The sequence below is a fragment of the Monodon monoceros genome, unplaced genomic scaffold (genome assembly GCF_005190385.1).
Source record: "Monodon monoceros isolate NGI ecotype Baffin Bay Population unplaced genomic scaffold, NGI_Narwhal_1 Super_Scaffold_13, whole genome shotgun sequence".
Lineage (NCBI taxonomy): Eukaryota > Metazoa > Chordata > Mammalia > Artiodactyla > Monodontidae > Monodon > Monodon monoceros.
The window spans coordinates 774,048-800,123 of NW_021703769.1; the positions used below are offsets into that span (position 1 = coordinate 774,048).

Sequence of the window (26,076 nt, forward strand, 5' to 3'; positions counted from 1 at the left end):
AACTGGCCGGCCGTGATCTCGAGTCTGTGGGGCGGGGGCGGGGCTGCAGCGGGGGGCGGGGGGGCAGGGACTTCGGGGACCTGGGATCGCGGGCCAGGCGGGGCGGAGCCCTGCAATGGGGGGAAGGGACGCTGCAGAGTGGGGCGGGGCCGGGGGCCGGGGACTGGCGGGGCGGGAATGGGGGAAAGTGAAGGGCGGGGGCTGCGGGCCCAGGCGCCGGGCGTCCCGCGCGCTGGTGGCACCTGGTCCAGACTCGCAGAGGCGGCGCCCGCGGGCCGGGCCGGAACCATGGGCTGCTGCTCCGGCCGCTGCACGCTCATCTTCCTCTGCACTTTCCAGCTGGTGAGCGGCGACCCCTCCTCGGGCCCGGCAGTCCCAGCGCATTGGGGGATCCGGACGCCATCCCCACACTCAGCCCTGCCCGCTGGGTCCGCGACAGCCCCTGGGGGCTCCCGACTGGGCATGGCTCGGACCCGCACGCTTCTGCGGCCGAAGTTCCCCGCCGTCCGGGTGGGGTGGGAAGCCAGCGCCCTATGTGCGACCCCGACGGCCCCTCCGTGCGCCCCGGCGCGCCCCGCCGTGTGTGCGCGCGCGCGGAGTCCGGGCTGGGGGCGCGGGGCGGGGCGGCCGCGGGGTCCGGAGAGACGTGGCAGGTGCTGGGGAGCCGTTGGAAGTGCCTGTCGTGGTACAAAACCCTTCCCGCGGGAGCGCCGGGCTCCGCGATCTCCAAGTCCCGTGCGCGCGGCTGGGAAGGGGCGCCGCTGCGGGCGGTGTCCACACGTGTCGGAAGGTATGTGTGGCCCCGCGTGCGCGCGCAAGGAGCGTTGCGAGGGTGTGTGCGTGTGTGTGTGTGTGTGTTTGTGTGTGTTGCCTTTCCGAAGCCAGCACTAGGCAATGAGTGAGCGGCGGAGTCCAGTTTCTGAGACCTGACAGCCCCTGGTGGCCAGGGTGCTTGTGAATTTGGGAGTGTGTGTCTGTCTGCATGTCTGCCGGTGTGTCTGTGTAGGGGTGTGTGAGCCCCGCCGTGCCCACCCCTGACGCCCCAAGCTGGAGGAGGAGGCCCCTCCCCTTTGCCCTGGCCTGGAGAGTCCGGGAGCGGAGGAGAGGTTGAGCCTGTGCTCGGGGCTGTGCTTCCCTGTCTTTTGTGTCCGGGCCTGCATGCAGAGCTGGGTCCTCTGGATGCAGAGCTTTGTTGGAGGACTTGGGCATCCCTCTGCCAAGTGTCAGTTCTGCCTTTGGAGCTTCAGGAGCTCCTGCTGCCTAGGGGGTGGGGGCTAAACAAAGGTGGAGGCTCCTGGGCTGGGGAGGAGATGCTGGTGAGCCCCTGGGTCCCTGGTCTTAAAAGGGAAATGCTGCTTTGTCCAAGATCCCTGGGTGTGCTCCTAACTCAGCTGGCAGGGTACTTTCTCTGGAGCTAGAGGGCCACGGAGGAGGAAGGGGCTTGCTTCAAAGAGGCTGTGAGTAGGAAGTCCTCCTGCACCCACGGCCATGCACGGATGCGGGTTCTGTCCTTTGCCTGGGGGCAGGGCTTCTGTCCAGGCTGGCAGGGGGCAGAGGTACACAGGCCTGCCTGGAGGAAGGAAGGAGCTGCTGGAGCTTCCCTGTGGAGCAGGCTCAGTGCTGTGGAAGCGAGGGGCAGGGGTGGTGGGGAGTGAGGAGGGAGGTGGGCGGTCTGGGGGGTTTTGCTGGACAGATAAGGCTGAGAGAGAGCCCGGGCCTGCAGAAGGCATGAAGGCCCAGGGGCTGCTCCACTGGCAATAGGGAGCCATCCCGGGCCTTGGAACAGCGGTGCCACTCACTGTCTTGTGGTGGACGGCACACGGATGAGCCCACCACAGGCCTCTGGAGATCTGGCCGCAGCTGTGGGGGAAGGGCTATCTAGGCTTGAGGGCAGCAGGGTTTCCCTGGATGGGGGCTTCCTGCAGACTCTTTAGTCTCAGCCAGGCGAGCCTTAGGGCCGGGACAGAGCTATGTCCCCATGCGGCCAGTGGCCACAGCTAAGAGCAGCGGACAGCTGCAAACGGCCCTCTGTCCCGGCCGTGCACCTGTCCCTCCTCCGCCGGGTGCAGGGGGCAGCGGCGGAGCAGGAAGAGGTTTGACGCCACCCACTGCTCTGGTCACTGTGGGGGGCGGGGCGGGGGGAGCCGAGGGGGAAGCCCTGTGGGGAGTCCTCTGCTTTCTTTTCTCTTTTTGACAAGCGTGAGAGTTTTCCTGTTACCCAGCTATGGGACAAAGGCCTGAACATCTCAGAGCCCTCTCCCTGAAGAATAGCGTGACGTTTGTCCACTCTGAGCCAGCTGCAGCACCCTGAGGCCCTTTCCCAGGCTGGGCCCTGGCTCTGATGGGAGCCAGGGCCCAGCGAGGGGTTTGGGACCAGTGAGCAGGCCACTGGGGCACTGCAGAGAGCTGAGCCTTCCAGTACCTTGGCTTAGAAACGAAATAGACACCCCCACCAGCCCCACCCTGCCAGCTGTGGGGTCTCTCTGGCAAGCAGACCCTGGGGGCCGCCCCTCAGACTTAGACGTCAGCAGGGAGGCACAGCCAGGCTGGCCCTGAGTCTGGGCCTCCCAGGGCAGTGCCGGCGGCCGGCGATGCGTCGGGGTGGGGTAGGAAGGGGACCTGGGGCACTCTCACTCCGCCTCCCTGCCCCGTGCATGGCACCCCGGGCGACTTCAAGCAGGGCAGGCGTCCCTGCCCATTGGTCAGGGGCTTCTGGGCACCAAGGGGAGGCCTGGGGCTAAGACTGAAATTTCATTCTGTGTCTAGAACAGGTGCTGTCGGCCAGCTCTGCCCCGAGGCCTGTGTGCGTGCACATGTGTGCTCGTGTATGCGTGTGGGTGCACATGTGTGCGCATGTGTGTGTGTGTGGATGTGCATCTCTTCTTCCCTGCCCCACGGAGCTTCCCACCACAGTGTAGGCCTTTCAGTTGTGGCCCCTCCCCCTCCTCTTGCACCACCTCGGACCTTGGCCCATCCACCCTCCCTGCCCTCATATGTGGCCCAGGGCCCACGTGGCTGTCCTCCGTGGAGACTGCCCGCGTGGGGTCGAGTCCACCAGCCCACGACTGCCCAGTCAGGCGGGGCCGGGCTCTCGTGAGGCAGCAGAGGCAGGCCCTCTGCCCTCAGATGCTTGTCTCCTTGCCCAAAATCTGTAATTGAGGAGTTTCAATGTGCAGGCCTCCTCTGGGCACCAGGGGCCACGCCAAGATGGGGCAGCTGAGCCCTCATGGGCGAGGAGGCTCGTTCGGGGCTAGGCAGTGGCCTAGCCCAGGCGACATCTGTAGACAGACGGACAGACAGACCCTCCCGCTGTCCTGGGTCAGCGCTGCTGACATTGACACGGAGTGGGCTGAGGCGCAGGCGTGTGAGAATGCAAGGCACCTGGGGAGAAGTGCGTGCGGCGGGGCTCCCGCAGAGACAGCTGCATGCGGAGGACCCAGGTGAGGCAGGAGTGTGGCTCTGGGAGTTGAGAGATGCAGGGTCTCGGGGACGTGGCAGTGAGGGTCTGTTGGGGGGGGGGAGGGGCAGGTGGTAGGGCCCGAGCCCACGCGGGGAGCTCAGACTTTGTCTAAAGGGCGTGGGCATCCCTGAAGTGGGGTGTCCCTGAAGGCCTGGGGGGGCTGCTGGCGCCCACCCGCCAGGGAACAGGCTTCCCTGGACACAGTCCAGCGGACTGGGGAGGGGGCTCAATGACTGCTCATCCTCGTGCCCTGAAGCTGGCCCAGTTCACTGCCAAAGTCTCCACTCTGCGCCGTGGCTCTGTACCTACTGTTTGCTTCCTCCCGTCGGGGAAGAGCATTCTGGCGCCTCTCCCTGGGGGTTCTGTCTGGCCACCCTGCTGCGGGACGCCATCCCGCTGGAAATTGCCTGATGGGATGCCCCGTTGTGGGTCTGCTCCCGCCTCCCCACTCCAGCTGTCTTCTAGGGCAGACCCCAGCCCCCCTGCAGGACACGCTTGGAATGCCGCCTCCCTGAGACCTCTTGGAAATAGCTATTACCTGGTCCAGGCCAACCACAGTGGCTGGGCAGTGCCCAGGACGCACCACAGCAGCTGTTTCCTGGGGGCTGGCGGGGGTCCCGTGAGGGCTCCAGGACACAGGCCTGGAGCAGAGGAGAGGAGGGTGGTCAGGGGAGGGCCGAGCACCCGGGCTGCAGTAGGGGCTTCTGTGGCCAGCAGGCCTGGTGACCACAGGGCCGGTCCACAAAGGCTCACCTGGCTGGGCTCTGTCCTTCAGTGCCGGGGGCCACGTGGGAGGGAGGCTACCCCTCGCAGCCCCGTCCCGCCCATTCCCCTCTGTCCCAGCCCTGCTGTGCTGGCCTCAGCCCATCCAGTCCTGAGGAGGGGCATGCGGTGACCTCCCCCGCCCGGCTGTGAGAAGTCTGGCTTCTCCAATGCCCGCCTGAGGCTGCCTGCTGGGAGGGGCTCCCCTCCCTCCTCCGCCCTGCAGGGTCCCCCCCACCCCCGGGCTCAGTGGATGGCCCCCGAGCCCACCTGCTCTGGGTCCAGATGGCTCTCTCGCCTCTGCAGTGACAATGAGTGCTGGACACATGGTGGCCCACGGGGACATTGTGCAGGGCAGCCACGGGCCGTGCTGCTCTGCTGTCCTTTCTCTGCCACCGTCCTCTGGGATGTGCTGGTCCTCTCTGCCCTTGTTCGCCGCACCTTCCTTGCCGTGAATACAGATGGGATGGCATCTGGGGTGCAGTGGCTTCGGTCATACTTTCTCCTGGTGATAAGCTCGGCCCCACAAACATGATGAGTGAATGAATGAATGAATGAGGGAATGCTTTCTGAAGTCACGACCAAGCTCAGATCTGGTCCATCTCCCCTGCGTATAAAACGGCAGGTTTCTTAGGCATATCTGATCCCCTGGCATCGGTCCTCTGTCGGTCGAGCCTGCAGGGTTGGCATCCACAGAGCGGCGGAGCGGTGGGAACGTCCTGGAAAGAGAGGCCCCAAAGCGGTGAGAGAGCCCCGCAGACGGGGAGGGTGCTGATCTGGGGGCCCAAGGAGCCCAGTGTCCCACTCGACCATCCTGCCCCACGTTTGCTGTTTGGCCCTGCAGCCCCCGAATTTAGAGCGGCCGCCGTGTTCCCGTTCTGCAGGTGAGGAAGCTGAGGGCGGGGGCTTGTTCCAAGAGGGACACCCCAGTGGTGATGCTTCCAGGCCCGTCGACTTGTTTGGAGATTTTTGTTGCATAGCCGAGACCACAGTGGGCGCTGGATGGTGGCGATCAGGCAGGAGCGGGACCTGGGGCTCCCAGGGGTCCGCCGCCCCTCACACGCCTGCCCTGCTCCTAGGTCACCGCCCTGGAGCGGCAGGTGTTCGATTTCCTGGGCTACCAGTGGGCACCCATCCTGGCCACCTTCACCCACATTGTCGTGGTCATCCTGGGGCTCTTCGGCACCATCCAGTACCGGCCTCGCTACATCGTGGTGGTGAGTCCGCTCTGCTCCGGCCCTTCTCCTGTGGGCAGGGGGGCCGGGATGACCGACATGGGGGGCTTCAGTGGCAGTATTTTCCTGGAAGCCATGAGAAAACCTGGAAAGGCCCGGATTTCAGCCGCACACACCCCCAGGCTCGGACCTTCCCACAGCCTGGACGCCTGAGTTCTGACCTGGACATTGTGGCTTCCGGGTTGCTTCTGGGAAACAGCTGCAGAGCACCTGCCAGGGGCCCAAGGCGGAACTGGAACCCAGCATGTCTCAGCACCCCCTCCCTGCCCGTGGTCCCATGCCCCCGACCGTCCTGCCTCTGGAGAAGCTCAGACGATGTGCAGAAAGTTTTGCTCCAAGCAGAGTAGCATTTTCGTTCAGTACAGATCAGAATAATTGGTCTGGATCAGGGTTTGCAGCAAACCCTCCTGTAAAGGCCACACAGTCTCGTGGAAGGTACTCAGCCCTGTCATGGCCCAGACACAGCCTGAGCAGTGCCGCACAATGGGCGGGGCTGCGTCTCAGTAAAACGTGACGAAAGCAGGTACCAGCTGGCAGCCCTCCCCGCTGCAGGCAGCTCTTGGGGGCAATCTTTGGGGTGGGTTTTGGGGGTGCTCTGCCCTTGCTTGTCATTGGTTCATGTGGCATGGGCCACGGGCACCTCTGGGACAGGACACCAAGCTCGGGAAGTGTGCTCTGTGCTGGCCCCCTCCAGCCCGCTGTTCCCCATCTCCTAGGTGTTCGCCGGCCCTGCTGGGGCAGGAGCCTTGTCGCCCTTTTGGCACAGTGTGGGACCTCTTCCCCGTGGGCTCAGGGACACCCTCCGCCAAACGGAGCATCCTGGGCTCCAGACTCGGGGAGCAGAGCCCCCCCACCCTGCAGAGGCCTTGTCCTCCAAGGGGGAGGTGCAAAGTCACATTCCCTCCCCCCCACCCCCTCCCCCGCCCTCTCTTGTCTCCACAGTACGCAGTGTGGGCGGCCGCCTGGGTCACCTGGAACGTCTTCATTATCTGCTTCTACTTGGAAGTGGGGGGCCTCTCAAAGGTGAGTTAAGTCATGGGAAACTCACGCAAACGGAAGGGATCTTGGCGAGGGCCCGGGGGCACTGGATGTGTTTGCTTGTTTATCGCGCGGCTCCCCGATGGTGGCAGAGGTCAGGTCTCTTCATGGTTCTCTCCCTCGCACCCTGAACAGTCCCGGCCCATAGCAGCGACTCAGTAAAGTTTTGGGGAAAGATCAGTGATCTGATGGATGGATGAGGGGCTGTGGGCATTGGTTGGCAGGTGGTCTCCAGCTGGTAGTAGATGCACCGGGAAGGCTTCCTGGACGAGGGGGCCTGAAACCTGGGCAGCACCTGGAAGGAGAGTCAGGGCTGCGGAGCAGGAGCAGAGAGACCAGCCTTTGCAGAAGGGCGCAGGCGGGAACACCGCCGGGGCAGCCAGGCAGAGGGGATGTCGTCCCCCTGCCCACCCTCTGGGCTACTCCTTCAAATGCTGATAAAGTCCCCAGGTCCCCCCTGCAGGGGAGGGGACACCTCATCCAAGCCATGTTCTGGGAGCATCAGTGTGAGCAAAGCCTGCCTATGCAGCTGATTCAGGCACTTCACACAAAGCACTGTATTTCACCTTTGCCCAAAGCTCAGAGGGGAGTCTAAGAGCCAGGAGTGGGGTGGCACGGGTGGGCAGTGGAGCAGATGGCCCCTGCTTCCTGGGACTACACCTGGGCAGCAGTGGGGGAAACAGAGGTTAGTTCAGATGTACCTGAAATGGCAGCGTTGGCCTGACATGCGAAGGAGGGGCCCAGGGCACCGTTAGAGTGTGTCCTGGGTGTCTGTCCTGGGCCGGGAGGCCTTCCTGGAGGACGGGGTGTGAGCCAGGGCCCATGGCAAGCACAGGGAGGCCTTCCCTACATGGGAACGACTGGGAGGGCCTTCGTGCCCCCTGCTCCCGACGGCTGGAGCCCAAGGGGCCGGGGCAGGGGAGGCGGGAGGGCAGAGTACCCCTTGCGCTTCTCAGGGAGCCCATCTGGGCCGCAGTGGGTGGGGTTTGGCTCTGTCCCTGGTGCTGACCTGGTCCCACACCCCCCACCCCTCCCCCCTCCCCCAGGACAGCGGGCTCCTGACCTTCAGACTCTCCCGGCACCACTCCTGGTGGCATGAGCATGGCCCGGGCTGTGTGCACAAGGAGCCGGCGGCCAGCCTGGGTCCCCCGGACAGCCAGGCCCTGGTGCCAGGCATTGGCTGCACCCTGGAGCATGGCTACGTGGAGGCCCTGCACAGCGCTCTGCAGATCCTGGCGGCGGTGAGTGGGGGGGGGGGGGGGGGGAGGTGTGGCGGGGGGAGGGGCTCATCCTGCTGTGGGCCCCGGTCTCAGCCTTTCCTGTGGAGGCAGAGGAGGTCCTCTGCAGGGGGCGGGGAGCCCCTCTTCACACCGTCCCTGCCCAGAGGTTAAGGAACCGCACCCCCACCCCCACCTGTGTGGCCTGGGCCACCCGCTCCGCAAAGTGGGCAGAGAACCAATTCCAACCCCAGGGCTGGCGTGAGGATGAACCGAGGGGACAGAACCTGAAACTTCTGATGATGCAGTGGGGTCGGGCAGGCAGGTAGGACCCTCCGTGAGGGGGATCAAGGTGAAGGCTCCTGCAGCCCCACCCCCCACCCTGGAGGCAGCGTGGCAGGGGAGGAGCCCTGGGAGCTTCTCCACAGCTCCTCCAAGTCAGAGCGTCTGTTTCCATACCCGACAATCCGACCGTGGGGGCCAGGGGCGGGGGAGACCCAGCCTGGCCTGCACGCTGGCCTCTTCTGCTCCCGCGGCATAGAGAGTAGGGGTGTAGATTCCGCAAGTAAAAATACAGGACGCCCAGTGAAATTTGATTTTCAGATAAACAGCAAGTTTTAGTGTAAGCGTGTTCCATGCCATGTTTGGGAGCTACTTATACTAAAAATGGTTTCATTCCGTATCTGAAATTCAAACTTAGTCGAGCCTGGGGTGTTTTGTCTGCAGCTCCAGAGAAGTGGTCAGACGGGAAGGGCCGGAGCGGGCTGGACCAGTGGCTGGCAGCCCCGGCTGACTCCAGGGCTCGGGCGGGACGGGTGCGGCCACTGGAGGGCGCTGGTCAGACCTGGAGGCTCCTGACTGCTTGGGTGCTCGCAGGCCAACAGCACCGTGTCCGGCTGGATGCTGGGTTTATAGCACGGATGCTCTGTGCCAACAGCTGACGTTGGAAGCTGAATGCCAGGTCTAGGGCTTTCCCTGGCAGAAAACACGTGACAGTTTGGGTGCCTCTCGAGCTCCCAGGGCTCCCTCCCCTCCTGCTCTTACAGGACCTGCAGAAATCCAGACTTTGGGGCATCTGGGTGCTACCGGTCCCTCGGGTGCTGGGACATTCTCTCTCCCACCATGGCTCATTCACTGAGGCAAAAAGAGGGCTCTGGTTTTCCCAAAATACTTGGGAACCTGGGTGCATTCCTCGAAAGGAGAAAGAACCGCTTGCCAAGGATACAGGTCAGAGCTTCTGAAATCACGTACAGAATCTGTGAAAAGGTAACAGGAAGCAAGCGGAAAAGAACAAAGGAGGATTCTCCTGGGCGTTTCTGACTGCACGTGATGGCAGAGACAGAGACTCCTCACTTTGATCCTTCATCCCCAGGGATGGGGGTTTCTTTTTTTTGGGGGGGGTACACGGTCCTCTCACTGCTGTGGCCTCTCCTGTTGCAGAGCACAGGCTCCAGACGCGCAGGCCCAGCGGCCATGGCTCACGGGCCCAGCCGCTTCGCGGCATGTGGGATCTTCCCGGACCGGGGCACGAACCCGTATCCCCTGCATCGGCAGGCGGACTCTCAACCACTGCGCCACCAGGGAAGCCCTCTTTTTTTAATATAATTTTTATTTTATATTGGGGTATATTTGACTTACAACACTGTGTCAGTTTCAGATGTACAGCAAAGTGGTTCAGTTATACGTATACATATATCCATTCTTTTTCAGATTCTTTTCCAGTAGGGGTTATTACACAATATCGAGTAGAGTTCCCTGTGTTATACAGTAGGTCTTCAGTGAAATGCCGGCTTCTAAATACCAGGCAGCCCTCTGCTGCTTGCTTTTGGGGGTCCAGGAGCAGCAGACCCTTGGCTGCACAGTCGGCCGGTGCTGGGGGGCGGGACGGGCAGGTCTGAGAGCCTCAGGGAGGAGCTGGGCCGGATCCCGAGGGCGCCTGGGAGGGGCGGTGGGCGGGCAGAGGTGTGGCAGGTGGGGCGGCCTCCCCCAGCGCCCCGCCCACGGCGCGGGGCTGCGGAGGCGTTTTCAGCACCTCGGCCAGCTCTCGGGCGTCGGGAGGCGGCTCAGGTCTGCCTTGCAATGGCAGGGAGACAGGCACAGAGGAGGCCCCCGACCTGCCGCCTGGAAGGACGGGCTTCCGAGCCCTTCCAGCTCCGTCTCCTCCTTCAAGGCATGTGGGGCGTCAAGCGAGGCTGTTGGGCTTGTTCTTCGGTGAGAGTAACCCCCCTGAGGTCTTGCCACTGCTGATGGGAGGCCAGTCTCTCCTTCCCGTGGCCCTTTGCCCCTAAAGCTGCACCACTGGCTGGCTTCCTGTCCCCTGCCCCCCGCCCCGGCTGTGGTTGCCCCACAGACACACCCCACCACCCTCTCTCAGAAGACCCGCTGCAGCTCCTCCATGGCAGGTACCCCCCGCGAAACATCTTTTCTGCTTATTCCCCTGATCAGTCAGGGTCCCAGCAAGACAGTGGTGAGGCACTCGGCTTAGGTTAATTCCCGGGGGCAGGTGAAGGGGCTGTTCTAAGCATAGGTGCCGTGTCGGGGACCCCACGGGATATCCCCCTCCCCTGGGGCTCGTGGCTGAGCTGTTGCCACCCCAGCCTGAAGGGAGGTGGGCAGGAGTTGTGCTGGCAGAGAAGGGGCTGGGGGATACGAGCCCTTCTTCTCCCCCTTCCCCCCCAGTCTCCTGCTGGGCTCCGCATGGGCCAACCCAAGCTGGAGGGCGCTGGTGGACACTGGCCACACCATGCAGGGTGGGGAATGTGGAGGGAGCACCTGCAGGGGCAGGTGGGGCACCTCTGACCCACCACTACTGGAACCTCACTATGTGCTATATCCTCAGGGTCGAGACCACTGCTTGCTATGGGGGTGACCAAAGACAATAGGTGATGCCCCAGAGGATGCTGGGCTGACCTACAGGGCAGAGAGAGGCCAGAGGGCGTGACTTTGCCGTCCTGGGCCACCTCTCAGGTTTCCAGCTTCTGTGGAAGAGGCTCCCCTCCAGGATGAGCTGGGGCGGGGCTGCCCCTCCAGGGATCCTGCGAGCACACGGGGCTGTGGGCCTTCCACGAGACCCTGTGGCTTCAAGATGCATTTTGCTGCCCACTCCGGGCCGCCCTGTGCATTGTCTGTCAGCCCCAGCAGAGGGTCAGGGCTGGGCCCCTCGTTCTCATCAAAGAGGATGCAGTAAACACCATGCATGGAATAACTCCCCCTTCCCCCATGCTTACCATCACCCGGGCTGTGGGCAGTGCCGGCCTTGCCCCCTCTCAACTGGAGCCCTTTCTGCTGCAGTGGCCCTGGTGCCCGGGCATCTGTGGGGGTTTAATGCAGGCCTGTCCTCTTTGCCCTGAAGTCCGAGCATCCTCTGAGGAGCCTGGCTAGTGAACATCTGCCAGGCCAAGCCCTCAGCTCCAGCCAGCCCCGTCCACTCTGCCCCGAGCTGCCCGCTGCACCAAGTCCTCGGTCTGTCTCCCCTGCACTGCTGTGCACACCATGAGCTTGGCTGGCTCGAAGCTTCTCTACCATGGCTTCCAAGGAGGAGAAACCTGACAGTGGTCTGCTTACGGCGAGAGGTGCTGGGGAGGATGGCTTGGCTGTCACAGGGGTGTCAGCCTGTGGGGGCACGGTCAGCCTGGGGGACCTTCAGGCTGCAGTCATGTGTCTCCCAGGGCTTCTCTCTGCATCTCATCCCCCCGTTCAAGCAAGGGCTTGGTCAGCCCCACTGGGGAGTGGACGCTGCCTGGAACTCCAGAGCTAAGGAGGCTGGCAGATCACTCCCCTCGATCAGTGTTACAGACAAGGACACCGAGGCCAGGAGGGGCAGTGGCTGCTTGGTTAGGATGCGCTGGGGCCCACGTCCCACGATGATGCTTCTGTGGCTCCCGGGGCCTCACCCTGAGTGACGTCTCCATGTCTTTCAGCTTGTGGGCTTCATCTGTGCCTGCCACGTGGCCAGCGTTGTCACCGAGGAGGAGGACGGCTGTAAGTGTGCGGCTACCAGCCTCCTGCAGAATGCTGTTAGTGACCTGCTGGCCCCATCAGGCAGTGGGGGAGGGAAAGAGAAGCTGAGGGCTGGCCACAGAGGCCTGCGACCTGGCCTCTTAAATGGGTCCCCGTGCCACGGAGGTCCTGGCCTGAGCAGAGACAGGGGAGGCCCTGGGCTGTGGGCGCCAGGGGTCAGTGCACCCCCAGCTCCTCCAGTCTGAGGGCTCCTGTGCTGCGGAGCTGCCCCCCACGATCCCCACAGATGTCACAGGCGGAAGGCTGAGCTCTGACCTACAGAGGAAAGTCCCCCTGCCCCGTGCCCCCTTGCAGCTGGGAAGCGGCCCACCTTCAGGCCCAGTGCTAGCGGGGATGCATCTGAGGGGAGTTCGCACATCCCCCTCCCGTGAACCCTGTTGACGTTTCCTCTGATTTGCAGCATCAACACTCGGATGCCCTCGCCAGCCCTGACCACCCCAGGCTCAGACGGGGTCTCGCCGGGGTGAGCCGGGGCTGGGCGCACCCAGGGGGCCCACAGCTCCTGTGGGCAGAGCCTTCCCTGGGATCTGAATCAGAATTCAGAGCCTCTATTCCCAGAGGTCAGGTGGCCGTGGGGTAGGCGGTCCACGTGTCCTTCAGAGACCAGACTCAGTCCTGGACCAGCCCCCAGCTACCCTCGGTTCTGGTGCTGGGTGGCCCCAAACCATCACTCAGCCCACAGCCGGCTGGGAGGAAAGAGAAGGGGCTTCCTGTATTGGTTACATTAAAACGTTTTAGGACGGGAGCCAGCACTGGGGTTCAGAAACGTGTTCGCTTTGCCCAGCAAGCCCCGGCCGCCTATGTGCTGTGCAGACACAGCTTTGAGGCGCTGTGATTGGGGCAGCCCAGCAGGGCACGGGGCAGCCCCCCACTGAGAGCACCAGCGTCCTTTGAAGCTTTGCACCCAGCGGGAATTCACCCTCTGCTCTCCAGTCTGGGCAGCCCGCGGCCCCTCCCACCTCTGCGTCACCTCCTGAGTGTTTGCACTTGGGAACATTCTCCACTCTGCCGTCCCGTCCATTGTTTGGGTTTGTTTTATTTGGGCCTTGGTTTCTTTCAGTTGATTTCATTGGTGGATTTGACCCATTTCCTCTCTGCCATGTCAGTGAAAAGCCCTCCAGCCTCTCGTTGGAGCAGGCGTGCCTGTAAGCACGGCCGCAGAGCCTGCCCCGCTGGTCTGGCCAATCCAGGTAGCATAGCCGCCAGGCTCCTCTCCTTGGGGAAACCTCACCAGGCGTCTGTCTGCCTGTCCATCCATCATCCGTCTGTCCATCCCCCACTTTCCCACTTGCTCCGTGCCGGCTCTGGGCTGGGTGTGGGGTGCAGAGGCTCTGGGGCTCGGCCCCCGTGCCCAGCAGAGTCTGTGGGAGTCGGGGCTGAGGGGACGCTGAGAGGCCACCACCCAGGAGAGCGATAGAGCGATTTTCCTGGGTCTCACGGTGGCAGGAAATTTGAGGAGTTGGTTTCCTACTTTTGGAGGATCAGACTTCTTCCCTCTTGAAAAGCAGTGTCCACGGCCCTGACCACCCCAGGCCTCAGTGGGGGTGCCTGGGCCACTGGCTCCCCTCCTCCGAAGCGGCCTTTGCCATGGGTCCTGGCCCACATGGATTCCTGAAAGTCGGGGTCAGCAGAGGTGGCTGTGGTCCTTCTCCTGGTAGAGCTGTGCTTCCTCCGTCTCACCCAGGCCCTCAGAGTCAAGCCTGCCCTTCAGGGCCACACCTGCGGCCATCCCTGGGGACCCTGGCCCTCTTGGTAGCCCCCCAGCCCTTCTACCCTATAAGTGAGGCCCCACGTCAGCTAAGGGCCATCAGAGGTAGCAGGCATCCAGCTCCCGTGATGGAGGAGAGGCCTCGCTCAGACCCCTGAGCCAGGGCAGGGTATATGGGAGTTGATGACCCGGGCACACAAGCTGGGAGAACTGGCCAGGCTGGACACGCCTCTGGGCTTTCCCCCTGGCCGTGGAGCTGGGCAGCCAGAAGGACCTAGGGTGAGCCCCTCACTCCGCTCCCAGCCCCCTGGCTCAAACCCCAACGATATGTCTGCGGCCAGAGTCAGCTCTGCAGGGACAAGGCCCCCAGCTGCCTGCGTGGGGAGCCCCAGTCCTGGCCGGGCCTCACAGAAGCCCGGCCCCCTCCCACGCCCTTTTCCAAAGGCCAGGAAGCCCTCCCCTTCTTGGATTTTGTCCCATTTGCTCTCCAACGGACGAGGGCACAGCAGCCCCACTGACCGCTGACCGCGCCTTCCCTCCGCTTCTCTGCCCCTGCTCACCCCCCACCTTGCCCCGCAGGCTGGCCGGTGGCGTAGGTGAAGAGCACCCATCCCGCCCCCCACCCGCCCCCGCGACCTCCAGCTTCGGTGACCCATGCTGACGGTGAGGAGCCTCCAGGCAGTGGACCTTCCTGCCCCCGTGGCCTTGCAGGCGCCCCCAGGGTCTGGTGACTGGACGTGAGCCAGGGTGGCAGGGCCAGCACCAGGCCGGGACGGCTGCAACTTCTAAAGAGTTTGTTGTTTCCTTTTTCTAAAAAAAAAAAAAAAAGACACGGGAAAAAACCTCATCCCTGGCCTCCGGTAGCACTGGGAATGCACTCCATCTACAGCAGGCCTGGGGCTGCTGGCCAAGGAGCCCCGTCCCTCAGATGCCCTCCCCAGGGCAGCCAGACCCCCGGGGGCTGCACACACCCATGCTGGGGCGGGACGGGGGGGGGGCTGGCCAAGGGGCCTGCGAGACAGGGAAAGAGTGACCCCACCACGAGGGTCCAGTGAGCCCATGGTGACCTCCACCTGAGCGCGGTGGGAGTTAGGGTTAGGGCCCCAGGTGCTGCGGCCGGTGGGACCCCCGGGGTGAGGGCTGGGCTTGCCCAGGAGCCCACAAGGCAAGGGCTTCCTGGTGACAAGCAGAGGGCACAGTTCGAGCCCCTGGGATGCAACAGTCCTAGTGTATCCCAAGGTGCCCACAAGTAGAGGATAGAAAGGAACCTGCCCTCCAGACTACCTTCCCTACCATGCAGGACCTTGGGGAACAATTACAAGTTCAGTTTCAGAAGCAGCCCAAGGCTAGTCCATTCTAAAAGTCCTTAAAATGCTGAAAAGATAAGAACAAGGGAAAGGGGGAAGGGTAAGGGGTGGTGGGAATGGCCTGGAATGGGCCTGGCCTCACCTGCCCTACTGGTAAGGCCGGGGGGGGGGGGGGGGGGGGGGGGGGGGACAGACGCCTGGGGCAAGGTGGTGGAGAGGGGGCTGGTGGTTCTGAAACAGAGGCTGCTGCGCACCATCCAGGGAAAACCCACACTTTATTTTGACTCTTCCAAAGCACCCACACACAGGGAAAATGGCCCCCACCCCACACGCCAAGCCGCCTGCAGCTCCATCTTCCGTGCTGGACTGGTCAGTGCTGGACGCGAGCTCAGCCGTGCTCAGCAAGCCACCGAGTGGGTGCCCACATGGGGCCGGTGCTCACAGCTCCTGGTGGGGAGGAGGGCCGAAGCGGCAGCTCCAGTTGGCTTCTCCCCCCCGGCTGGGGACCCTCAGCCCCCAGGGAGTTCCCTTCCCTGCCACTTCTCCCCCCGGAGGATTCTTGGAGGGACCTTGGGGCTCAGAGCCTTTGGGAACCCTGAGAAGGCCACGGCTCCTGCCCCCACATGAGCATTGGAGCATCGCGCACCCCTCCCCCACCCACCATGCATTTCCATCGGGCCTTAGATCCCAGGCTGAGATCCCCATCGCGGTCTTATGCTCAGGCAGACCCCAGCGCTTTCTCCTAACAAGGGCATCGTGCAATTCTTCACATGCCTCCAAAGACGTCCTCCCCTTGGCCTGGCTGCTGCCATGTATGCCCAGCTGGACAGGAGGAATTATCCCCCTTGACCGCTAGGAAAACCAAGGCAGAAATGCGCTTAAGCGGGGTGGTAGTGGCCCCCCAGGGTGCTGTGCTGAGAAGGATTCAGAGCAAATATCTGAGCGTCAGGGGAAGGTATGGGGTTGATTAGCAATGTCTGTCAGGATCGGCCCTGCAGCAGGATCTCAGGAGCCGGCGCTTGAGGTCACTGTCCAGGCTGAGCGCTCACCTGGCCTAGGACAGGAAGGTGCGCACGCAGCTGCGGATGGGGGCCCTGCAGATGGGGCACAGCTGCAGGCTGGGGGCGCACTCGGCACAGGCCAGGTGGCCGCAGGGCACGAAGACGACGGCCACAGCGCGGTCCAAGCACACCCTGCACGTCCACTCCTCCCGCAGGCGCTGCAGCTGCTTCTCCATGCCGGCATCCCGGGCTCCTGGGGCCTCGAGAGCCACCGGCACCCCCTCGGCCTGGGCTCCACCTGGGTCTCCACAGCGGGGACCTGTGACATCGCCCCACACCCTGACCTCCACCCTCTGTACTGGCCGATGGGGAGGCGGGCCAGACCGGGAGTGCCCGCCCCCCACCGCGGGATGCAGGAGGGCCGGCCCGGCCCCCACCCCAGGTGGGCCCTCACCCTCACCTGCCTCCCTGGTGCCTGACAACTGGGCCTCTCTGCTGGACGTGGGCAGCTCCGGCCCTGGGTGGACAGGAGCTGTGGGCAGGTAGAACAGGGGTGAGGCCCAGGTCCCCAGGGGACACGAGGCCTGGCCAGAGGCAGCAGGCCACAGGTGAGCCCTAGTACCAGCCCGCTCCCCCACCCACGGTGCGCCAGGATCCCAGAGCCCACTCTCCACCAGGACGCTCGGCCCATGCAGCCCCTCGCGCCGTGGCCCTGGACGCTGCGGGCCGGGCCCCAGGGTGGGGGGGGGGGGCGGCAAGGGAAGGCTGTGCCCAGAGGCAATGGGCAGGGAGAAGTGGGCGGGGTCCAGAGGAGAGGTGGGCGGGGTCCAGAGAGGTGCAGGTACCTCTGGCCCCTGCTGCCCGGCCCCCGTCCTCTTCCTGGAGCAGGTCGGCCACCAGCTGCGACGTGGACACGCCGGTCGGCACCCCTTGGCGGTACTTACGCTGCAGCAGCCCTTGCACCTGGCCCCGCCCGAAGCCCATCCGGAGCACGGCCTGCACTGCTGGGCACTGGCTCCAGGCGGGCCGCTGCTGGTCGCCCCCGGCATCTGCAAGGCAGGGCGAGGGGTGCTGGACCGAGGGCAGTCAGGGGCCAGGGCCTCGGGGTCCCGGCAGAGAGGCAGCGGCCCACCACTGTGGCACGTCACCAGGGCCACCTCAACACAAGGGGCCCTGTGGCCATCACAGCCACTCAATCCATGTCCGAGTCAGGGCTGTGTTCCCAGGGCCTGTGTCAGAGGTGCCGCCACACCGGGAAGATGGAAACCTGATCACCAAAGCAGCCATGGACAGAACCCGACTACGTGCCAGGCGCTGCTCCCGGGGCGACACACAGACCCCTGTTTAATCCCAGTCGAGGCTGGCACCAGCCCCATTTCACAGCTCAGGGCACTGAGGCTCAGAGAGCACAGTCAGGACCTGAACCCTGGAGCCCCTCAGACCCTGCCCCCGCCCACCCCCCGCCCGGCACTGATGGAGAGCAGAGCTCCGTGCCGCCGGCCCCTCTGTGCTAGGGATGGAGGCTGGTCGGCTCTCGCGTGTGGTTGGCTGCCGCCCTGGCAGAGGCCGCCCAGTGTACGGCAGCCTCTCCCGCCCACGCCCCCGTGCCAGCCTCGGGGTTGGCTGTGCACACAGCGGCCAGCTCAGGGGTAGCAGGGGATGGCTTTGGCCTCCCTGGAGCCCCAGACACACACGCAGTGCCTGTGTGAAGCCCCCCGTGAAGCAAGCCCAGGCAGCACCCTTCACTCTCCCTAATGTTCTGTAGGGGGGATACCCAACGGCTCGGCCACAGTGCAGGAGGGAGGTGCCCCAGGGAGCCAAGCTCAGGCTGCGTGTCCCGGCTCACCTGAGGGGGTGGTGGGACCTGCGTCTTCTGGTTCCTCTGAACGGTCCTGGAAGGAGCCAGAGAATACCTGTGCCCCAAGTAGGCGGAGGAGCAGGGGTCGGGGGGACCCTCACCACCACCACCCCAGAGCCCTAGGGCAGGCAGAACTCACCCAGGAGCCCGGCACACGGCAACAAGACTCCTGGACCCTGCAGACAAAGTCCCTTCCTTTTGTCCGGAGCAGGAACTCACACCTGAGGAAAGCGAGTTCGGAAGCCCCGTGGGCAGTGGGCAGTGGGCTGGGGCTGTCAGAGGACCCCCCGCACCGGCCAGGTCTGGCCCCGTGGACCCCTTGGGCCGGGGTCCCACCTTCTGCCCCCGCTTCCCCCACCCCTGTGGGGGCAGCTGGGGCTCCGGGGTGGTGGGCGCTTGCCGGGAAGCTGTTTTGGAGACAGACCCTTGAACATCAAGGGAGAAATAGCAGAAGCGCCGTCCCCAGATAGTCCCCCCCACCCCGGTCCCTGAGACTCGACACCCCCGGGACTGGGGAAGGGAGGCTGGCCCGCGGAGCCCGTACCTGGGGAACCACCTGGCATGCTCGGTCCAGGGGTCGTCGCCTTGCTCCCAGCTCTGCAGACCCCCGTAGCAGAAGAAACACCTCACCTTGTCCTGCTGGCCTGGGATGGAGTCAAGACACTGGTCCTGACCTCGCCTGGCCCCTTGCACAGCCTGTGTGTCCCCCAAGGCCAGGGCTGGGCGCTCCCAGGTGGCCTTTCCCTCTGGGGCAGGGGCTCTCTGGGGTTGCTCGTGAGCCTTGCAGGCTCCCACTGGCCTCTGCCACCCCTTTGCCCAGCGTTGTCCTCAGAATTCACGTGTACCCCATTTTCTCGACAGTGGAATGGGGTAACGATGTCTGGGTACTTGCCAGGATCGAGGTGCACGTTGGGGAAAGGGATGCAGGGGGTATCCACAGTATGTATGGAAAGGTGGGGGCAGAGCCCTGGTGCCTCGCACCCCGCACCTCTGCCCCAGGTGCCCCCTCCTCAGGATGGATTCCCAGCGATGGAAAGAAGGGGAGCTGTCTGCTGCCAGGCTTGGTCTTAGGGGCTCACGACTCCACCGGGGGATGTGGACCCTCATCTCTGTACCTCCGAGACCCTCACCCCTGCCTCACCCCCTACGATCAACAGACTTGGTGCACAGACCACAGATCAGGGGCTGCTACAGTCACATCCCACTACCAGCCCTCCAAGAGCCTATCCCCGGACTCCCGGGGGCCCTGCCGGTGCCCGCATACCCCCTTCTCCTCCTTCTGGCTCCCCCGTCCCATCACTGTCCCCCCAGCCCAGGGTCCAACTGTCCCGTGCTGGTCTGGCCTCTCCCCAGGTGCGCATGTAGGTCGGAAGCACAGGAGAGACTGCAGGGCGGGGGGGCAGGCATGGAAGGGCTGTGGGGACCCTCCCTGTCCCGGGGGCAGACGCCGTGGAGAAGGTAGAGCCCAGTCCAGAAGGATCTGCAGTGGCGCCCAGGCCCCTGGGACTCACCGGTGTGGAAGAAGCCGGCAGCGGCCAGCAGCTCCGGCGGCACCACGGCGCTCAGTGGCCAGTCACAGAAGGAGGCCAGCCGCAGCTCCTCGGAGCCCATCCCCGGGAAGGCGGGCCTCGCGGATGGGGCATCCCCGGCGCCGTATTCCTCCTCCTCGTCTGCCAGGGGGCGCAGCTGGCCCAGGATCTGCCCGTCCATGTGGTCCTGGCCTCCCCAGGACAGGGCACTGTCAGGGCGCTGGCCCTGAAGGTGGCCGCACGGAGAGTGGGGTCGGTGGTGCCCCCAAGCGGGGCGGCCGCCAGCTGCACAGCGGCTGGGCTCCAGGCCACAGCACCAGCACTTGGTCCCATCCTCGGACCCCATAGAGAAGACAGCAGCCGTGACAAGTTCTGTGGCAGGGATGGGCCCCTGGGCAGCTGGTTCTGGAATGTGCTCAGCCAGCCTCCCCAGGGCTCCTGACCCCTGGGGCCCTGCCTGGGGACAACAGTGGCTGGGCAGGCACGGTCCTGCCCCCTAGATGCCCCGGGTGGGGGAGCAGCCAGGGGACTGGGGGTGGGGGCCGCTGGGGCCCACCACTTTCTGGAAGGGGCCAGCGTGGCAGCCTGTGTCACATGCTCACTGCAGAGGGAGTGTCACAGGGCTCCGGGGCCACTGTGAGGGCTGCGGCTCTCACTCTGCTCTACAGGGGAAGGCGGTGTCCCTTGGCACGAGGGGAGGGTCCAGAGCATGGAGACCCACCCAAGGCAGCAGAGGGCTGGTACTGGCTCTGGGACCTTGATGAGGGGAGGGGAGGGGGAGGGCAGGAGGGGTGGGTGATGCTCTCCGTCAGCTCCGAGCTCCTGGGCGGCGTGCCAGGGGGGCCTCTGAAAGCAGAAGGTTCCAGGTGATCTAAACTACACAGGCAGTGCTGCCCGGCGGTGGGAGGGCAGCTCCCTCTACAGGGATGACGTGGGTCCGCCGAGGATGCAGGGGTGCGTAGCGAAGGGCTGGGCCTATGCCCTGGACTGGTTCCCCTGGATGTTCTCACGCTCTGAACGCTGGAGCTGAAAGGGGCTTGAGTCATCCCTGCGTCCAGCTGGGCGGGAGTAGCAGGCCCTCAGCGGGCCCTGGAGCAGCTCCTGCCCTCCGGCCTTGAAGATTCTGTCCCCTCCCTCGGCCTCAGCGTCCCAGGGGCCCAGAAGGTGGAGCCACATGTGGTGAGGTCGATCTTCCCACTTGAACTAGACTCCCTGAGGCGCTGTAACCCAGACGCCAGGGATGTTTGGGGCACGTCCACAATTCCAGCTCCCTGTACCTGACGCTCCATCGGGTGCCTAGAGCTGGCCCCCCTCCCCAGGTCTGGACCCCCTGCCACCCCCTCCTTGCTAGGTGTGCAGCCCAACCAGCCCAGGGTGCCCTGGCTCCCGGTCTGGGGGTCCCGGGGCTGCTCCAGGCCCCAGCCCGAGTCCCTGGCCATGTGGGTGCCCCCTTCCCTGGACAGGCTGCCCTCAAGCCTGGTCACAGCCACAGGTCTGCCAATCAGCCCAAGCCCAGGAGCCCCAGCGCCCCCAAACCCAACAGTTAGGGAAGGAGGTGGAGGGCTGTAACCCCAGTGGGCAGAGCGGGGTCCCTAAGACAGAGGGCTCTGGGGTGGAAGGGACGAAAAGGAAGACCGGACGGGGTGGCCTGCCCCCACAGCCCCTCCCCGGAGTGCAAAGGTCCTTGCTGCTCCCAAGAGCAGAGCAAAGAACAGGCTCAGTGGGGACCCTGCCTGGACCCCAGGGCCAGGCAGGCCCAGTGAGGGCCACAAAGTGGGGTGGGCGGAGGGGGGCCCCACCCAGGCCTGGAGCGCCCATGTCCCCTCGGCGGCCCTCCCCCCACCCCCCGTGGAGCTGCACGAGCCCGGCACAGAGGGAGGAGCCTGGAGCCCAGGCCCGTACCCCAGTCCTGGGAGTGGGGTGCACTCTTGCCCCCAGGGAGACACCTTTGACATCCTGGCTGCACTGGCCCTCAGCCCCACGTGGCCAGGGTCCCATGGAGTCCCTGGAGTCCTCTCCCAGCAGAGGCCTGGAGCCATCTAGTTCCCTGCAGGAAAGCCTGGTAAAGGGTGTAGCCAGATGTCTGTGCCCCTCCCAGGCTCCCGAGCCCGAGCTGCCTATCCCGGGCTGGTGGGGGGGCCACTGGGCGAGGGGCGCTCGGGCAACTGGAAGGCCGGGTCTCCCAGGAGAGGGTCCTGGGGGCAGGTGGAGACGGATGGGCCACAGCTGGGACCTCCCAGTGAGCCGCCTTGGGACCCCCGGCCCTTGCCCTCTCTTCTCCGGTTCCCCAACCTGTGCAGAAACACCGTGGCCTCTGCCACTCCAACAAACCACAGGTGTGCCCGTCCTGGGGCCCCTTCAGTGGGTCTCTCCGGGGACGGCCCTCTGCCCCGCCCTACCAGCACCCTTTGGTGGCCGGGGACGAGGACAAGGGTCCCCGGGTACTGGGTCTCCAGCTGCTCCTATCTCAGGAGGGAAACCGCAGCCCCCAGGTTTGCTCTGAATCCTCTGGACCTGGGGACTGGCTGGCTCAGAGGACCCTCTGAGGTGGCCCTGGCAGCAGGGGCGGTGTCCCCTGGGTGCACATCTGAGGTCTATTCCCTCGGATCCTGAAATTTGGGGGTGGGCAGGGGAGAAACAGCCCCCTTCACTTCTGGAAATTCCAAACACGCATCCTCCAGGCACCACCCCACCCTGTGGTGGAGTCTCCCCGTGAAGGAGGGCCGGTGCCTGAGCTGAGGGAGCCCCGCCTCCTGCCCCTCCCCCCCGCCTGGAAGCAGGTATTTCTGCGAGCACATCCAAGCGTGTGGCTGCACAGAGGAGGGGCTGGGAGGATCGCCCACAGAGCCGTGGGCATCTCTCGGAGGAGGAACAGCCTCGGCCTCTGTGCTTGTCTGTGGCCATGGCTGAAATTCTTGACACAAGGAATTATTCGTGTCTTACTTATACAGTTACATAAAAAGAAATCAGGAGCTAAAAATAACTACCATATGCTTATTCCAGAAACTTCAAGGATACTGAAAACATAAAGAAAGTAAAAGCCACCATCTGAACAGCTCTGGCACCACCAGGGCCAGTTTTCCAGAACCGACCTTGCCCGACAGCTGCTTGGGCATGGAGCTCACTGGAGCCTCACAGATTTCTTTGCAACTCTCTGTAAATCTATAATTACTTCAAAAGAAGCAACTGAAAACAGCCATCAGCCTCCCCTCCACTGGGAGCACGGCTCTTACATTTCACTGTTTCCTTCCAAACGCGCCCTGTGTGTTTGCCCGTTTTCCTCACTTAATGTTATGTGCCAGTTGTTTTTATTTTTAAATGGGCACATACCAGGTTTTTATTGCTGTTGTTTGTATGTCAGTTTTTAAACATGAACGAATATCTGTCGATGCCTCCGATGGCTCACCCTGACCACCTTTGCTGTGAGTCTTTACAATGAAATCTCCCCAGGTAAGACGATGCCAGATGGGAGATGGCAGGTAGAGCCTCCAGGTCACCCCAATCCGTTTAAAGACAGGAGCCCAAAGACGACCCAGGACCCCATACAATTTGCTCCTGGATTCGGACCAGATCCCCACTCTCCCGAAAAGGTTCAGAACCAGCTGGGGTTGGACAGGAATATCCTCAAATTGAGGGCTCCCTCCCCTACCACACCAGGATGGGGCCTGGCCCAAGAAGGCATGACAAGAGCAGTGGGGGGCCAGACCAGCATGATCACAGGTCCCGCCTCCCCCAGAGCCACACCCCCCGGAGGCAGCCATTCCAACGAGCTCTGGCTTTCCTTCAGGATGGCGGGGCCAGGGCCACCTGGGCAGGTGGCTAGACCTGCTGGACTTATTCCCCTGGAATGAGGCTTCTGAGTCCACATACAGCGGGGGAGGGGTGCTCACCGAGCTCTGGTCCGGTCTGGGCCTCAGGGCTCCCTGCGGGCTCTTGAGTTTCCAGGAGGCTCAGTGCTCAGCCGCTGGGCCTGCTGCCCAGGCCTGGGGGCACCACAGACTCCTCTGAGATGGGGGAGTAGGGTCCCCCTCCCTCCCACACCCCCACCTCTCTTCTGGCTGAGAAAAGAGCTCCACAAGCACCCCACCCAGGGGTCTGGGAACCTGGCTGGCACAGGGACACCCCGACCTGTGTCCGCAGAGCAAGGATTCCAGGTGACCACAGGGCACCAGGTGAGCACAGCAGAGCAGGAGCGGGCTGAGGGCCTGGCGAGGGCGGGGCAGAGCACCTGGGGCTGGGATCCACACCCCAACCCTACCCTCAGCACCGGCTCCCTGCCGTGTCCACAGAGACATCCCCCTCAGAGCCTCTGCAGACAGACCCTGCCTGGTGGCCCGAGCTCCACCTGGGACCCCACTTGCTGACAATGACGAGGACCCGTCCTTCCAGCTACGAGCGGGAGTCAGACGAAGTACAGGCTGGGTGCGACCGGCACTGCCTTTGGGCTGGGTCGGCACAGACAGACCAAGGCGGTCGCGTGGGCTGGGGGGAGCCATGTCTGCTGCGGTTCTGGGGGTGGGGTTCTTAGAGCCTAGAACAGTGCCTGGGCCAGAGTATCATAAAGATCTGTGGAAAGGAGAGCGAGAGGGGCGGAGGGAGTGGGAAAGGATGGCTTTTAAAATTCACCCTTAGAGAAGGATGTTCTATACTACGCCACCTCCACCCCTGAGGCTGGAGTGGGGCTCCCAGAGCCGACCCCGAAACCAAGACTGGAGTGGAACAGCTTTATTTGGGGGTCACTGCAGGAAACAGCCAGAGGGGGTGGGCAAGGCGCCGATGTTGGGGGTGCTCCTGAGGGTCCTTGCTGTGGGCACCCCTGTTGGGGGCCTTGGAGCCTGCGGACCCCCAGCAGCTGGGCCAGGCTCTGGCTCCGGGCTTGTGACCAGAGCCGAGGGCAGAGCCGCAAGAGGCCAGAAGGGGGCGCGTGGGGAGAGCGAGCACCAGAGCGGCCTGCCCCGTCCTGGGCATCTCCCCGCTGGCTGAGGCTGGACCCGCCTGCGTGCAGCTGTCGCCTGGACCACAGCTTCGGGGCTAGGCACCCCAGTCTGCACCACCTGGGCTTGTTAGATCAGGGGATTTCCTGGGCATGCGCGGCCCCAGGCCCGGCAGGATGATTGGCTGGTCCCTGAAGAGGATTCGGCACAGCTAGCCTGACTCCTTCTTGCCCCTTCCCCAAGCCCAGGTACCCCTTGAAGCTGAGCTGGGAGGCTCGGGGGACCTCAGACTGGAATTATGGCCCGGGGAAGGGAAAGGAGGGAAGGCTGAGCGGTGGCCTTCTGGTCTCAGTCCCGCAAAGTCCAGAATGCCCACTGAGTGGCCACCGACAGCTCCTGTACTCACAGCTCAGCAGCCGGGAAGCATCGCATCCCTGGGGACCCAGCTGCGGTCCTGGGCTGGGGCTCACAGGCTCTGAGCGGGCCAGGTGAGGCGCCCACCCCAGCCAGAGTTTAGCGGGACGTGTCGCCAGACAGAGGGGGATGATGCTGGCATGCAGAGACAGCGGGCGAGCCGTGCGGAGAACCTTGCCCGTCCCAGGACGGTCGCTGCAGGCCCTGGGCTCCCCTCCTCCCATAGGAGGGCTGTGCTGTCCGGCGCCATTCTCCTTACCTGCCCCCAGGACCCCTCCCGGTGCCGGTCCCCTCTCCAGGGCTGGCCCTGCTCGCCCTCATTCCCGCCCCACCCACCTACCCTCCCCAGGCACCTGGCCCAGCCATCGAGGCCCCTCCCTTTCCAGGCCACATGCAGCCCTTGATACATCTTGCACGGTCTTGTCACCCTGGCCCCTCTGCCCCTTCTCCTAGTGCTGCCACGCTGGCTGCTGGGGCCCCCGATCTTCGTGGACCTCTAGCGGAGAGTCCCTGTGGCGTCCTGGGGCCTCACGGCATCCGACCCGCACTGAGGTGAGCTGGTGCTTGGGGGTTAAAGCTCTGTGGTCACCATCTCGACATTCTTAATACCTCGTCTTTGAATGTACGTTTTGTAAAGTACCATCCAGTGGGACAAAGGGGCACGTGGCAGGGACTTGGGGCCTCCCAACATCCCTTCCCCGAGGACCGATTCTTGGCCGCCCACTTCCCTGTCCCCCAGCCAGTGACCATCACTGACCCTTGGCCCAGCGGGGGTCTAGGGGTGAACACAGAGGAACACTGATTGACAGGGATGGGCCCCAGGTGTCTACGACAGTCTGTGTTCCTCTGTGAGAGCCCCTGACATTAAACAGCAAATAATAAATAATAACTTCCACCACAGGTCCGAGAGAGATGCGGAGGGAAGGGAGGCAAGGCCTCTTCCTGCTTCTGGAACAAGGCCCCAGGTTTTCAGCCTGCACTGTGGTGGCCCCGCTGTGCCGGGAGCTCACCTGCATCCTCTCACTGCCAAGGTCGATGTCCCTTGAGTTGAACGAAGCTGCAGAGCAACTCAGTCCCTGCTGTTGTATCAACCACCCGGCAGGGTGCGTCCCGCTCCCACAGCTGTGAGACATCCGGGCCCCAAACCACCTGGCACTGTCTCTGGGGACAGATGGTGGTTTGCTGCTGAGGCCGAAGGTGCCCTTGACCAAGTGGAGCTCAGACACCACAAGTGCAGCTCCTGGAAAAGCAGGGTGGGAGCTGACAGGCACGACCGGCACGGGCCAGGGGTGCTGCAGGGCCCCCGGGGAGGCGGCAGGGCCCAGGGGTGCCTCCAGCCGGCCCCAGACTAGTTGTGTGGTCTGGGCAAGCCTTCTCTTCTGGGAGGCTTACCAGCTCCAGGAACCCAGAGCTGCTTCTATCTCACCAGTTTGCTCTCTACCTGTTAGATGGTTCACCTCCCCTACACCGAGCTGTCTTCCTAGCACTCAGCAGTGGACACGGGCATGGCCCGGGCTGCGGGAGCTCCTCTCCCAGTGGGTGGGCAGTCAGCTCTGCGCCCTGGCTCCCGGGCCTAGCTGGCGAGGCTCTGCC

At 64.1% G+C, this 26,076-nt stretch overlaps 1 protein-coding gene across 1 annotated transcript; it reads left to right on the forward strand.

The window, feature by feature from the left end:
• The first annotated feature begins 288 nt into the window (after positions 1-288).
• On the forward strand, positions 289-11,917 carry NKAIN4 (sodium/potassium transporting ATPase interacting 4). Its single transcript, XM_029221637.1, has 5 exons — positions 289-342; positions 5,302-5,439; positions 6,400-6,480; positions 7,542-7,736; positions 11,633-11,917. Exons 1-5 carry the CDS (start codon positions 289-291, stop codon positions 11,915-11,917), a joined length of 753 nt encoding a protein of 250 aa, XP_029077470.1.
• The last annotated feature ends 14,159 nt before the right edge of the window (positions 11,918-26,076 follow it).

Excerpts from the sequence above, each read along its gene's own strand:
- NKAIN4 (XM_029221637.1), top strand. The coding sequence starts at position 289 with ATGGGCTGCTGCTCCGGCCGCTGCACGCTCATCTTCCTCTGCACTTTC. Across the intron at positions 343-5,301 it reads TCCTCTGCACTTTCCAGCTG|GTCACCGCCCTGGAGCGGCA; the intron begins GTGAGCGGCGAC and ends CCCTGCTCCTAG. Across the intron at positions 7,737-11,632 it reads CTCTGCAGATCCTGGCGGCG|CTTGTGGGCTTCATCTGTGC; the intron begins GTGAGTGGGGGG and ends CATGTCTTTCAG.